Source organism: Coregonus clupeaformis, chromosome 37 (genome assembly GCF_020615455.1).
Source record: "Coregonus clupeaformis isolate EN_2021a chromosome 37, ASM2061545v1, whole genome shotgun sequence".
In the NCBI taxonomy this organism is placed as follows: Eukaryota; Metazoa; Chordata; class Actinopteri; order Salmoniformes; family Salmonidae; genus Coregonus; species Coregonus clupeaformis.
Genome location: NC_059228.1, coordinates 15,223,818 through 15,238,323, shown reverse-complemented (window position 1 = coordinate 15,238,323; position 14,506 = coordinate 15,223,818). Strand labels below are relative to the sequence as shown.

General features: G+C 45.5%; 1 protein-coding gene across 13 annotated transcripts in view; it reads right to left on the bottom strand.

Moving 5' to 3' along the window:
• The window catches only part of LOC121553222 (calcium-activated potassium channel subunit alpha-1), a 333,643-nt gene that overhangs the window by 214,841 nt on the left and 104,296 nt on the right, over nt 1-14,506 (bottom strand). For all 13 annotated transcript variants that reach the window (XM_041866233.2, XM_041866231.2, XM_041866235.2 and 10 more), the window contains exon 2: nt 6,492-6,662. In XM_041866233.2, coding sequence (XP_041722167.1) covers nt 6,492-6,662 — 171 coding nt within the window. The remainder of the gene's footprint in view (nt 1-6,491; nt 6,663-14,506) is intronic.

Here is a 14,506-nt window from a genome sequence, read left to right as displayed (position 1 = left end):
CACCATCACATGATGCCAGACCATAATACCTTAACTACTGTAACACCATCACGAGGCCAGACCATACGACCTTAACTACTGTAACACCATCACATGATGCCAGACAATAAGACCTTAACTACTGTAACACCATCACATGATGCCAGACCATAATACCTTCACTACTGTAACACCATCACGAGGCCAGACCATACGACCTTAACTACTGTAACACCATCACATGATGCCAGACCAGAAGACCTTAACTATTGTAACACCATCACGAGGCCAGACCATAAGACTGTAACACTATCACATGAGGCCAGACCAATAGACCTTAACTACTGTAACACCATCACGAGGCCAGACCATAAGACCTTACCTACTGTAACACCATCACATGATGCCAGACCATAATACCTTCACTACTGTAACACCATCACGAGGCCAGACCATACGACCTTAACTACTGTAACACCATCACATGATGCCAGACAATAAGACCTTAACTACTGTAACACCATCACATGATGCCAGACCATAATACCTTCACTACTGTAACACCATCACGAGGCCAGACCATACGACCTTAACTACTGTAACACCATCACATGATGCCAGACAATAAGACCTTAACTACTGTAACACCATCACATGATGCCAGACCATAATACCTTAACTACTGTAACACCATCACGAGGCCAGACCATACGACCTTAACTACTGTAACACCATCACATGATGCCAGACAATAAGACCTTAACTACTGTAACACCATCACATGATGCCAGACAATAAGACCGTAACTACTGTAACACCATCACATGATGCCAGACCATACAACCTTAACTACTGTAACACCATCACATGATGCCAGACCATACGACCTTAACTACTGTAACACCATCACATGATGCCAGACCATAAGACCTTAACTACTATAACACCATCACGAGGCCAGACAATATGACCTTAACTACTGTAACACCATCACGAGGCCAGACCATAAGACATTAACTACTGTAATACCATCACACGATGCCAGACCATACGACCTTAACTAGTGTAACATCATCACATGATGCCAGACCATACGACCTTAACTACTGTAACACCATCACATGATGCCAGACCATACGACCTTAACTAGTGTAACATCATCACACGATGCCAGACCATACGACCTCAACTACTATAACACCATCACATGATGCCAGACCATACAACCTTAACTACTGTAACACCATCACATGATGCCAGACCATAAGACCTCAACTACTGTAACACCATCACATGATGCCAGACCATAAGACCTTAACTACTGTAATACCATCACACGATGCCAGACCATACGACCTTAACTAGTGTAACATCATCACATGATGCCAGACCATACGACCTTAACTACTGTAACACCATCACATGATGCCAGACCATACGACCTTAACTAGTGTAACACCATCACATGATGCCAGACCATACGACATTAACTACTGTAACACCATCACATGATGCCAGACCATACGACCTTAACTAGTGTAACACCATCACATGATGCCAGACCATACGACCTTAACTACTGTAACACCATCACATGATGCCAGACCATACGACCTTAACTACTGTAACACCATCACATGATGCCAGAACATACGACCTTAACTACTGTAACACCATCACATGACAAACAACAACTCTCATTCTCACTTCTCTGACACAGTCTGTGTGTGTGTGTGTGTGTGTGTGTTACTCCTCTCCTGCACAGATCAGATGATTGAGTGAGGCTACACTGCAGTTGCTATGGTATCACTGCAACAGGTTCTGTGTACACGATGCTCTTTGCCGCTTTGAGCCGCAGAATAGGCCTGATGGAGGGCAAGAGTCCCACAACACCGCCCACACACACACGCGTAGGCATACACACACTGTACATGTCAAGATGTGTGCAGACACTTGAATCGTGCACACATACAATCGTTCACAGACACATACACATGCTCATTCACCTACACAAACAATTAACTGTACAGAGTGCATATCATTTCAGTATCAGTAAGCAGGCATACGATCACAGTAGCTGTTGTACTGAGATATTTCTATGCAGAGTAACTGCTCTATACAGTCCTCTGCTTAATTTCTCCTCAATATCAGACAGATAATTTAGGCAGGAGGTAGGTAGGCTGTGTGTGTCTCTTGTGGGGCTGGGCGATATATCGAATTCATTCGATTAATTTGAAGTTACATTTTAGCGCGATGTTACAAATGCCTGTATCGCAACAATGGAGTTTTTTTCGGTCTCGTCTCCTTCGCTCCTTATGTTCAGTGTGCACTGTGCCCCTTCCCACTCGCACACAGACACCAAGCCCCTCCCCCTGCCACTCACAACAACAACAATGAAATATAACCTCTTCCTCTCTGACAACAAGCAGTTTAAATTCGCTATTTGCATTTGAGGTTTGGTCCAACAGAATCTGTCTAAATCCTTAGACATTATTTTACAGTAATACACGAGAACTTAAAAAGGGTATCATTAGAAAGGTTATGTCTCAACTCCCAAAATGTAGAACAGAGCAGACCCTACTAAAACGAGAGTATTAATGAACATGATTGTGTAAAATTAATGCTCAGATTCTGTCGCACGCGACATTGCAGTTCGACGTACCGCTAGCAGCATTTTAGCCACAGACTGTCATGTGCTAGCTGCCTAGTCAGTGTTTTATAAATGTGCAATGAGCATAAAAAGACGCATTTATATAAGGAATTGGCAACTCGTTCTCATTCTGAGAAATAAGCATCTTCTTATCAAGGTAGGCCACTTGATTTCAATATCTAAACAAAGTGAACAAGCTATGTCGGTTCAAACAGTTGGAGACGGTGTATTCATAACAGTTCAACTGTTCTACCTTGTTAGCAAGTAAATAAATCCAAGTTGGCTAGACTTTAAATACAAAGATTAGCTGGCTACTCACTAGCACGTGGGCCTGTGCTTGAGAGATTGTTTAGGAGACCTGTGTTCTATAATGCCTGCTACAAGAAGTTGGTCATTATTCATGGTTCTGGTTACATTTGAAACAAAACTTGTATTTTCATAGACAGACTTGAAAGCCAGATCAGTGATTATTGAAAAAAAGCAGGTCAAACTATTTTGATAAAATCATTTAATTATTAGTGGGTCTTATGGTTGTGGAAGGCTTATATTTAGCCTAGGTATAATTATACATGCAGTGTATTGACCTTTGATTGTGCAAAAAAGCTTATTTAGAGAATAAATACAAAATCTCTATATATACAAAAGTATGTGGACACCCCTTCAAATGAGTGGATTCGGCTATTTCAGCCACACCCGTTGCTGACAGGTGTATAAAATCGAGCACATAGCCATGAAATCTCCATAGACAAACATTGGCAGTAGAATGGCCTTACTGAAGAGCTCAGTGACATTCAACGTGGCACCATCACAGGATGCCACCTTTCCAACAAGTCAGTTCGTCAAATTTCTGCCCTGCTAGAGCTGTCCCAGTCAACTGTAAGTGCTGTTATTGTGAAGTGGAAACGTCTAGGAGCAACAACAGCTCAGCTGCGAAGTGGTAGGCCTCACAAGCTACCAGAATGGGACCACCGAGTGCTGACGAAAAATCGTCTGTCCTCGGTTGCAACACTCACTATCAAGTTCCAAACTGCCTCTGGAAGCAACGTCAGCACAAGAACGGTTCATCTGGAGCTTAATGAAACGGGTTTCCTTGGCCGAGCAGCAGCACACAAGCCTAAGATCACCATGCGCAATGCCAAACGTCGGATTGAGTGGTGTAAAGCTCGTCGCCATTGGACTCTGGAGAAGTGGAAATGCATTCTCTGGAGTGATGAATCACGCTTCAACATCTGACAGTCTGATGGACAAATCTGGATTTGGCGGATGCCAGGAGAAACCTACCTGCCCCAATGCATAGAGCCAACTGTTTGGTGGAGGAGGAATAATGGTCTGGGGATGTTTTTCATGGTTCGGGCTAGGCACCTTAGTTCCAGTGAAGGGAAATCTTAACGCTACAGCATACAATGACATTCTAGATGATTCTGTGCTTCCAACTTTGTGTACCAACTTCGAGGTACATACAGAAATGGTTTGTCGAGATCGGTGTGGAAGAACTTGACTGGCCTGCTCAGAGCCCTGACCTCAACCCCATCGAACACCTTTGGGACTAATTGGAACGCCGATGCGAGCAAGGCCTAATCGGCCAACATCAGTGCTCGATCTCACTAATGTTCTTGTGGCTGAATGGAAGCAAAGGGGGGACCAACTCCATATTAATGCCCATGATTTTGGAATGAGATAATCGACGAGCAGGTGTCCACATACTTTTGGTCATGTAGTGTATATCATGAATCGCCCATAATTTTGAAAAAAATCACACACACACACACACACACACACACACACACACACACACACACACACACACTACATTGAGAAAAAGGCTGATGAAAGGGAGTGGGAGATGTGTCCATGCCAGTGATGAAAGTTCAACTTGTTTAGTAAAATGACAACTGCCGTTCAGGAGTTTGTTTCCAAGGCGATGAAAGCCTTGTATCTGAGACCCAACTCTCTCATATTCTAAATAGGCGTGAAGAACTCACATTTCACCAAATATTAACAATAACACTTTTAGGGTTGGCGGTTTAATAGCTTTGTGTGTTTGTTTTGGTGAACACTCTGAGTTTCATATTTATTCAGTCCCCAAACACCAGCTGTCTATGAAACACCTAAATCATCTATCATAAGAAAACTAAGACATTTTGGTAACACTTTACTTAAAGCCTGCAGGTATAACTTTTTATATGCATATATGAGCCTTTATAATGTCTTATAATCAGGCGTATAATAATGTCATGTCTCGATATGTATCAATATTTCAAAAAAGAAAACATTCTACTTCTACAAATGAAAATATGAGTTTCCTCCCTTTGTAAAATGTAGGGTTTCCTCTGTCTGGTTTTAAGCACAGCTCATGATGTGAGTCCAGATGCTTTATTCCAGCCCTGCCCTGCCCAGACACATTCATCATCAGCTGATAACCACAATACACTGCAGCCGACAGACCAGGGGACTCTCCTCTTCTCGACAGACCAGGGGACTCTCCTCTTCTCAACAGACCAGGGGACTCTCCTCTTCTCAACAGACCAGGGGACTCTCCTCTTCTCAACAGACCAGGGGACTCTCCTCTTCTCGACAGACCAGGGGACTCTCCTCTTCTCAACAGACCAGGGGACTCTCCTCTTCTCGACAGACCAGGGGACTCTCCTCTTCTCAACAGACCAGGGGACTCTCCTCTTCTCGACAGACCAGGGGACTCTCCTCTTCTCAACAGACCAGGGGACTCTCCTCTTCTCGACAGACCAGGGGACTCTCCTCTTCTCAACAGACCAGGGGACTCTCCTCTTCTCGACAGACCAGGGGACTCTCCTCTTCTCAACAGACCAGGGGACTCTCCTCTTCTCAACAGACCAGGGGACTCTCCTCTTCTCGACAGACCAGGGGACTCTCCTCTTCTCAACAGACCAGGGGACTCTCCTCTTCTCGACAGACCAGGGGACTCTCCTCTTCTCAACAGACCAGGGGACTCTCCTCTTCTCCTCTCTGTCCGTCCTCGCCCTCCTCTCCCTTTCTCTTTATCCCACTCCTCCCTCTTTATCCCACTCCTCTCCCTCTTCCCCCCCCCCTTTCCTCTCTCTGCAACTCCTTTGTACTGTGTATCTGGTCAGTGTCTGGTCATGTAGTGGTGATAGTTGTCTGTAGCTGATGTCTATTAATGATAAAGTATTCCAGTTGAACAGGTTACACCAGCCAACCATATTATTCTCACACAAAGACTGCAACCCCGCCCCACACACGCACTGGTCAGATCTGAAGACTGCAGTGAATTAAAGGGTGCTGCACTGAGTGCACTGCAGCAGAGGAGCCAAGCCTGCTACATCCAACAAGGACTGGACTGAGCTAGACCATAGAAATAAACCAGCTAGAACCAACAGGACTGGGTACAACAACCCAGACACTAGGTCTGTGATGATACCAGTATCGCAATATTCTTTCCATGTCAAAAATGAAAACACGAAGCAGACCACACTCTTTGGTCCTTTAAAAACCTGCTGTATGTATGTAAAATATTGTGTGCTATAGTTAGTTTAAAATAAATAAATGTGACTCTGGATGACAACATAATGATGTTTGTTTCCAACATTAGGGCTGTTTTCCTAAAGAAGTTAAATCCACTTTGTGTTTCGTTTCCTTGCCATGATACAGTATCGTGATACTGGTATCGTCCTGGCCCTACCAGACACCATAGAAATATACCAGCTAGAATCAACTCAGATTGGCGATCATAGAATTATAGAAATACAACAACCTAGAATAAGTTCCTTAGAAACATAGGATGCTTCCGGTGTGTGTCCACGACACACCCCTACACACACAAAAACACACACACACACACACACACACACACATGGTGGGTACGTACCAGGACTCTGCCGGTGAGTGTCTGTGCTGATATCATGACCCCGGCCCAGTCCTTCACAGAGGTCATCCAGCCCACCTCGCTGGCAGGGAGCACTTCGTCCTTCTCATCAGGACCCTTAGTTGTACCGTCTGCTGCCTGACTGTTAGCAGGGTTATTTACCTTCTGGGCCTCCTGGAACAAAAGGGGGAGAGAGAGAGGTGGGGTGGAGAGCGAGAGTGAGAGGGGGGGGCGTGGAGAGCGAGAGAGAGAGGGGGGGTAGAGAGAGAGAGAGAGAGAGAAATAAAGATCGCGTTAACATTTTGTTGATCAGACAGCTATTATTTCATATAGAAATAGGGTATTATGACAGCTGTTCTATATGTTCTATTTCTATCTGCAATGTTCTACCAGATCATCTAGCACCATGTCCCTGAAAGGAGAGTGGGCTTGGAGGGTACATGTACTGTATAGCTCCATTAGGTGTACTGTATAGCTCCATTAGGTGTACTGTATAGCTCCATTAGGTGTACTGTATAGCTCCATTAGGTGTACTGTATAGCTCCATTAGGTATACTGTATAGCTCCATTAGGTATACTGTATAGCTCCATTAGGTGTACTGTATAGCTCCATTAGGTGTACTGTATAGCTCCATTAGGTGTACTGTATAGCTCCATTAGGTGTACTGTATAGCTCCATTAGGTGTACTGTATAGCTCCATTAGGTATACTGTATAGCTCCATTAGGTATACTGTATAGCTCCATTAGGTGTACTGTATAGCTCCATTAGGTGTACTGTATAGCTCTATTAGGTGTACTGTATAGCTCCATTAGGTATACTGTATAGCTCCATTAGGTGTACTGTATAGCTCCATTAGGTATACTGTATAGCTCCATTAGGTGTACTGTATAGCTCCATTAGGTGTACTGTATAGCTCCATTAGGTATACTGTATAGCTCCATTAGGTATACTGTATAGCTCCATTAGGTATACTGTATAGTTCCATTAGGTATACTGTCAAGGCTGTCAAACACGCCTCTGCCATATGTTGGTGTGTTTGTGTGTGTGTGTGTGTGTGTGTGTCGCTCGGTTGCTTTTTGCCCATATGGGCCTGGAAGTTCATTCATCCTAGGGGTATACAGTGGCATAAGACTAATATTGTCATGCAGGCCCCTCAACCCTCCATCTTGTGTCTGAATGAGTGAGCATCGACTCGCCATGCTTGGCAGTGCTACTGTATGTACGCACCTGTTCAGCCATACTCTCACTCTAATAACACTCCACTTCATATGTTTCCCCCTACACCATTAAGATGCATGGTTTAATTGCACACACTCACCGCCAGGCGAGGTGGACTAAAGGTTAGCATGTCACCGCTAGGCCTATAAACCATTGGGTGTAGCCCAGCGAATGGCGTCACAGAGAATCCCTGGCACTCCAATAACTTTCAGAGCTCTCGACAGCGGCCCTCTCTCCCTTCCAAGGAAGCTGGCTCATATTACGTCAGGAAACACATGTAGTAGTTCATCTTTTATTACGACCCACTGGCACTGCTCATTCTCTCTGGACCCGACCTGGGTTCAAACACTATGCAGAACCTTTCAAATACTACCTAGAGTCTGCCTCAAGTGTCAAATGGGCAGAGTTTGCAGTTTTTTGGGGGGAATGAGAGAGAGGGGGGAAGAGAGAGGGGGAAGAGAGGGGAGAGGGGAGAGAGAAAGAGGGGGAGAGAGAGAAAGAGAGATAGATAGAGAGAGAAAGAGAGAGCGAGTCAGTACTCAGTCAGTCGGTTTGGAGAGGATTGTCCAGTTCAAATTGGATTATATTCCTTAATGATCCAACATGTCCACAGCTGCCATTTTCCTAATTACATTCTCTGCCATAACAATAACCTCCTTCTGAAAGGTTGCCATGGTCACTAGATCATTATCTATCTGCTGCTTACAGACCACACATTGCATGACTGTGTCCCAAATGGCACCCTATTCCCTATGGGCACTGGTCAACAGAAGTGCACTACATAGGAAATAGGGTGCCATTTGGGATGCAGCCAGAAGTGCAGTGGAAAATGGGGTTAGAAGGGCTTCGTAGGCAATCATCCATGTACAGTGGGGAAAAAAAGTATTTAGTCAGCCACCATTTGTGCAAGTTCTCCCACTTAAAAAGATGAGAGAGGCCTGTAATTTTCATCATAGGTACACGTCAACTATGACAGACAAATTGAGATTTTTTTTTCTCCAGAAAATCACATTGTAGGATTTTTAATTAATTTATTTGCAAATTATGGTGGAAAATAAGTATTTGGTCACCTACAAACAAGCAAGATTTCTGGCTCTCACAGACCTGTAACTTCTTCTTTAAGAGGCTCCTCTGCCCTCCACTCGTTACCTGTATTAATGGCACCTGTTTGAACTTGTTATCAGTATAAAAGACACCTGTCCACAACCTCAAACAGTCACACTCCAAACTCCACTATGGCCAAGACCTGTCAAAGGACACCAGAAACAAAATTGTAGACCTGCACCAGGCTGGGAAGACTGAATCTGCAATAGGTAAGCAGCTTGGTTTGAAGAAATCAACTGTGGGAGCAATTATTAGGAAATGGAAGACATACAAGACCACTGATAATCTCCCTCGATCTGGGGCTCCACGCAAGATCTCACCCCGTGGGGTCAAAATGATCATAAGAACGGTGAGCAAAAATCCCAGAACCACACGGGGGGACCTAGTGAATGACCTGCAGAGAGCTGGGACCAAAGTAACAAAGCCTACCATCAGTAACACACTACGCCACCAGGGACTCAAATCCTGCAGTGCCAGACGTGTCCCCCTGCTTAAGCCAGTACATGTCCAGGCCCGTCTGAAGTTTGCTAGAGTGCATTTGGATGATCCAGAAGAGGATTGGGAGAATGTCATATGGTCAGATGAAACCAAAATAGAACTTTTTGGTAAAAACTCAACTCGTCGTGTTTGGAGGACAAAGAATGCTGAGTTGCATCCAAAGAACACCATACCTACTGTGAAGCATGGGGGTGGAAACATCATGCTTTGGGGCTGTTTTTCTGCAAAGGGACCAGGACGACTGATCCGTGTAAAGGAAAGAATGAATGGGGCCATGTATCGTGAGATTTTGAGTAAAAACCTCCTTCCATCAGCAAGGGCATTGAAGATGAAACGTGGCTTGGTCTTTCAGCATGACAATGATCCCAAACACACCGCCCGGGCAACGAAGGAGTGGCTTCGTAAGAAGCATTTCAAGGTCCTGGAGTGGCCTAGCCAGTCTCCAGATCTCAACCCCATAGAAAATATTTGGAGGGAGTTGAAAGTCTGTGTTGCCCTGCGACAGCCCCAAAACATCACTGCTCTAGAGGAGATCTGCATGGAGGAATGGGCCAAAATACCAGCAACAGTGTGTGAAAACCTTGTGAAGACTTACAGAAAACGTTTGACCTGTGTCATTGCCAACAAAGGGTATATAACAAAGTATTGAGAAACTTTTGTTATTGACCAAATACTTATTTTCCACCATAATCTGCAAATAAATTCATTAAAAATCCTACAATGTGATTTTCTGGATTTTTTTTTCTCATTTTGTCTGTCATAGTTGACGTGTACCTATGATGAAAATTACAGGCCTCTCTCATCTTTTTAAGTGGGAGAACTTGCACAATTGGTGGCTGACTAAAGACTTTTTTCCCCCACTGTATCTATACAGGTGTTCTGAGCTGTCACAGCCCTATAACCTCACCCCTCCCTATAACCTCACCCCTCCCTATAACCTCACCCCTCCCTATAACCTCACCCCTCCCTATAACCTCACCCCTCCCTATAACCTCACACCTCCCTATAACCTCACACCTCCCTATAACCTCACCCCTCCCTATAACCTCACCCCTCCCTATAACCTCACCCCTCCCTATAACCTCACCCCTCCCTATAACCTCACCCCTCCCTATAACCTCACCCCTCCCTATAACCTCACACCTCCCTATAACCTCACACCTCCCTAACCTCACCCCTGTTCTTCCCTTGTCTCTTCAGTCCTCCCGTGCCAAATACCCAGGATGATTCACCACTGTCACATGGTGCAAATACTGAGGGTTATGTGTTTGTGTGTTTACTATACGCAGGGGCGGCTAATGTTTCCCTCTGATTGGACGTCTGCCTGCTTCAAAGATATTTAGGCATGTAGTCGTGGTAACGTGCTTGGCCGGGGCTGGGGACTAAATCTAACTGAGATAACTGGAGGAGGACAGGCACAGTAATAACCACACACACACCTAGCACACATGACCCAGTACACAGGGTTACCCAATTTCAGCATCATCTGATAGTGTTTCCCCTAGATGTTTCTTTTTCCAGATGGAGTCCCTCCAACAGGGCCCCCAAAGCAGCCTTCATGGGCTTTTCTGACACTCACTACTGCACCTGAACCTAATGTCTGCAAAAAAGGGACACAAAAGCCCTTCCCTGTGTGTGTTGTAGAGTCTCTCTCTCTCTCTCTCTCTCTCTCTCTCTCTCTCTCTCTCTCTCTCTCTCTCTCTCTCTCTCTCTCTCTCTCTCTCTCTCTCTCTCTCTCTCTCTCTCTCTCTCTCTCTCTCTCTCTCTCTCTCTCTCTCTCTCTCTCTCTCTCTCTCTCTCTCTCTCTCTCTCTCTCTCTCTCTCTCTCTCTCTCTCTCTCTCTCTCTCTCTCTCTCTCTCTCTCTCTCTCTCTCTCTCTCTCTCTCTCTCTCTCTCTCTCTCTCTCTCTCTCTCTCTCTCTCTCTCTCTCTCTCTCTCTCTCTCTCTCTCTCTCTCTCTCCTTTAATGATGTCTATTCATTGTCATCATTGTTTTCCTTTAAATCAAATACATGCATGTATTGTCCCACATTGCAAATGATTGCTATGGCTAGTGACTACCACTTCACTAAATATATCCTGTGTTATACTCTATTATCCAATGAATGTATACAACACAAAGCTCAGTAAGATCTGCTACAGTAGTACAAGGAGCTCAGTTGACTCTATGGTTGGACCAATTAACATAGAGCCTTAGGGGAGACCTGGTTATAATGCATGTTACAGAGAGAGAGAGAGACGCAGCGAGACAGAGAAATAGGGAGACCGATAGAGAGAGTGAGAGAGAGAGAGAGAGAGAGAGACAGAGAAATAGGGACAGAGGCAAAGAAGGGATAGATAAATAGACAGAGAAACAGAAAGGTAGAGAGAGACGAATGGAGTCAGCTAGAGAGAGAGAGACAGACAGTAAGGTAGAAGAGCGAAACAACGAGATTGACAGAAACAACGAGATTAACAGTTAAGAAGACATAGAAAGACATAGACAGAGACAGTGAAAGACAGAAACAGACAGAGAGAGACAGTGAAAGACAGAAACAGACAGAGAGAGACAGTGAAAGACAGAAACAGACAGAGACACTGAAAGACAGGCAGTGAGGAAGAGAGGTAGAGATACAGAGGTAGAGAGGTAGAAAGAGCTCTCCCCACATACACCCATGTGACGAAGCTGATCTAACAGGACATTAGCGCAGCTGCTCCTGTGGCTTTGGTCTGCATGGATGGGGAAAACTCTATTCCAGTGTGAGGTGCTATTTATAGCCTCACCGAGGGAGCGAAACGAGTGAATCTCATAACACTCTGTTCCCCCCTGTTTGCTATTTTAAAGCCGGTACAGTTACCCAATGTCCCTGGGTTACAGGGCCTACAATGGGTTTAGGGTGACGAGGAAAGGAGAAGAGAGGGACCCTCTCTTCAGGGACTAGTTAAAACACAGGGACTTAGAGTCTGCACACACAGACACACAGTCCGCACACACACACAGACACACAGTCCGCACACACACGCAGACACACTGTCCGTACACACACACAGACACAAAGAGAAACACACACATGCATGCACCCACCCACACACACACTCCCAGAGAGTGGCATGTGTCTCAGAACAGCAGTTATTACCATCTCTAGGTCAGGCATGTGGTACCATGGCAACGCTAGGGTGTTAAAAGCTACATATCAATTTAACAGGCCCTTGGAGCTAAATGTTGCCATTCCTGAGTTTGCCATTCCTTATCTAAATATAGATAGGTTGCTATTAACCCTTTTACAGTCTTGGGAATTGGCCGATATGGATAGGGCTAAATTATAAATGTTTCTACCAAAATACATGTTTAATGCATATGCATAGTAGCAATTGAAAGGGAACAGTTTGGAGATTATGACCAAAGTAGACCAAAGTAGAGGACATAACAGTTCACCTGACAAGACTGAATACAAACATTACACTGTTGATTTTATGTGCATTTTACATTTACTGTACTTTTCACCGCATTTGTTGATAACGGAATCCACTGGATACATTCAGTAACATGATAAGAATATTCTGGGAAAATGTGGGGTAGGTACAACATAAGACAAAATAATTACAAATATTTGAGTGAGAGGACTAACTGGTGTCTCCAAGTGGCCACACACCTCTCCAAAGTGTGCACAGTTCCTAAGTCATTTCAATGCACTTTTATGACTCAAAGAGTCTTCAACTATAAGGTGCTTGTTTGAGCTCTCCTAGCTGTGCTGTTGAGGAACTAGAGCAGCACACTGGTAGTTGTTTTATTTGGAACACAGCCCTGCATCCCCTCCTTTACACAATTACTGTTGTTGTTTACGCAATCCAAAATGGTCCATTAGAAATCACAATCTGGGTCAGGTGGGCATGATTTGAAAGTCTGCTCTATTGAAAACATGACTACCTAAGTTAGAAAATACGATATTACAGTGTTAGGCTTTCACAATACAATTCTGGAAAATTGATAATTTTGGTGCGCATAGAATGGAGTCATGAGTGCAGTCAGGTGCTTGTTCCATGACAAATGTTCTCCACAATAGACAAACATAGGCTCATTCTGTTTAGAACAACCCAGGGTATGACGCCATGTCATCTTGTAACTATACATCAAACATAGTGATCATAACATTGACACTGTATATGACATGAGTTTTATGATATAGAAATGTGAAGTTCACATTTGGACTCACGGGTGTTTGGCTTGCTTGTATGACATCGAAGCAGTATTTATGTTATCCATTTTTCAATGAGTAACTTCTCCAGTTGTGCTCAGAGCCCAACAGAGCCCAGAGCCCAACAGAGCCCAGAGCCTAACAGAGCCCAACAGAGCCCAGAGCCTAACAGAGCCCAACAGAGCCCAACAGAGCCCAACAGAGCCCAACAGAGCCCAACATAGCCCAACAGTGCCCAACAGAGCCCAACAGAGCCCAACAGACCCCAGAGCCTAACAGACCCCAGAGCCTAACAGACCCCAACAGACCCCAGAGCCCAACAGACCCCAGCAGACCCCAACAGACCCCAACAGAGCCCAACAGACCCCAGAGCCTAACAGAGCCCAACAGACCCCAGAGCCCAACAGAGCCCAACAGACCCCAGAGCCCAACAGAGCCCAACAGACCCCAACAGAGCCCAACAGAGCCCAACAGACCCCAGAGCCCAACAGACCCCAGAGCCCAACAGACCCCAGAGCCCAACAGAGCCCAACAGAGCCCAACAGAGCCCAACAGACCCCAACAGAGCCCAACAGAGCCCAACAGAGCCCAACAGAGCCCAACAGACCCTAGAGCCCAACAGACCCCAGAGCCCAACAGAGCCCAACAGACCCCAACAGAGCCCAACAGACCCCAGAGCCTAACAGAGCCCAACAGACCCCAGAGCCCAACAGAGCCCAACAGACCCCAGAGCCCAACAGAGCCCAACAGAGCCCAACAGACCCCAGAGCCCAACAGACCCCAGAGCCCAACAGACCCCAGAGCCCAACAGAGCCCAACAGACCCCAACAGAGCCCAACAGACCCCAACAGAGCCCAACAGAGCCCAACAGACCCCAGAGCCCAACAGACCCTAGAGCCCAACAGACCCCAGAGCCCAACAGAGCCCAACAGACCCCAGAGCCCAACAGACCCCAGAGCCCAACAGACCCCAGAGCCCAACAGAGCCCAACAGACCCCAACAGAGCCCAACAGACCCCAACA